This window comes from Acanthisitta chloris, unplaced genomic scaffold (genome assembly GCF_000695815.1).
Source record: "Acanthisitta chloris isolate BGI_N310 unplaced genomic scaffold, ASM69581v1 scaffold7847, whole genome shotgun sequence".
Classification (NCBI taxonomy): Eukaryota; Metazoa; Chordata; class Aves; order Passeriformes; family Acanthisittidae; genus Acanthisitta; species Acanthisitta chloris.
Genome location: NW_008684230.1, coordinates 2,473 through 2,887, shown reverse-complemented (window position 1 = coordinate 2,887; position 415 = coordinate 2,473). Strand labels below are relative to the sequence as shown.

General features: G+C 55.7%; 1 protein-coding gene across 1 annotated transcript in view; it reads left to right on the top strand.

Annotated features, from left to right (window-relative positions):
* The window catches only part of ZMYM3 (zinc finger, MYM-type 3), a 22,043-nt gene that overhangs the window by 21,393 nt on the left and 235 nt on the right, over window positions 1–415 (top strand). Inside the window, exon 24 of the mRNA XM_009079247.1 lies at window positions 297–415. This exon is cut by the window's right edge and continues 235 nt beyond it. Within this exon, the coding sequence (XP_009077495.1) occupies window positions 297–415 (119 nt within the window). The remainder of the gene's footprint in view (window positions 1–296) is intronic.

Here is a 415-nt window from a genome sequence, read left to right as displayed (position 1 = left end):
GACAAGCCTTGAGTCCCCCTTGATAAACATGATGGCAGGCCAGGCTGTGTGAGCCCCCGAAGCTGATATCCCAGGTCTCACCTTCCTCTCTCTCCACAGTCCTGAGAGCCTGCGGAACCGCAATGATGTCTTCTACCTACAGCCAGAACGGTCGTGCATCGCAGAGTCCCCACTGTGGTATTCTGTTATCCCCATGGGACAAGCCTTGAGTCCCCCTTGATAAACATGATGGCAGGCCAGGCTGTGTGAGCCCCCGAAGCTGATATCCCAGGTCTCACCTTCCTCTCTCTCCACAGTCCTGAGAGCCTGCGGAACCGCAATGATGTCTTCTACCTACAGCCAGAACGGTCGTGCATCGCAGAGTCCCCACTGTGGTATTCTGTTATCCCCATGGACCGAAGTATGGAGCATGCTG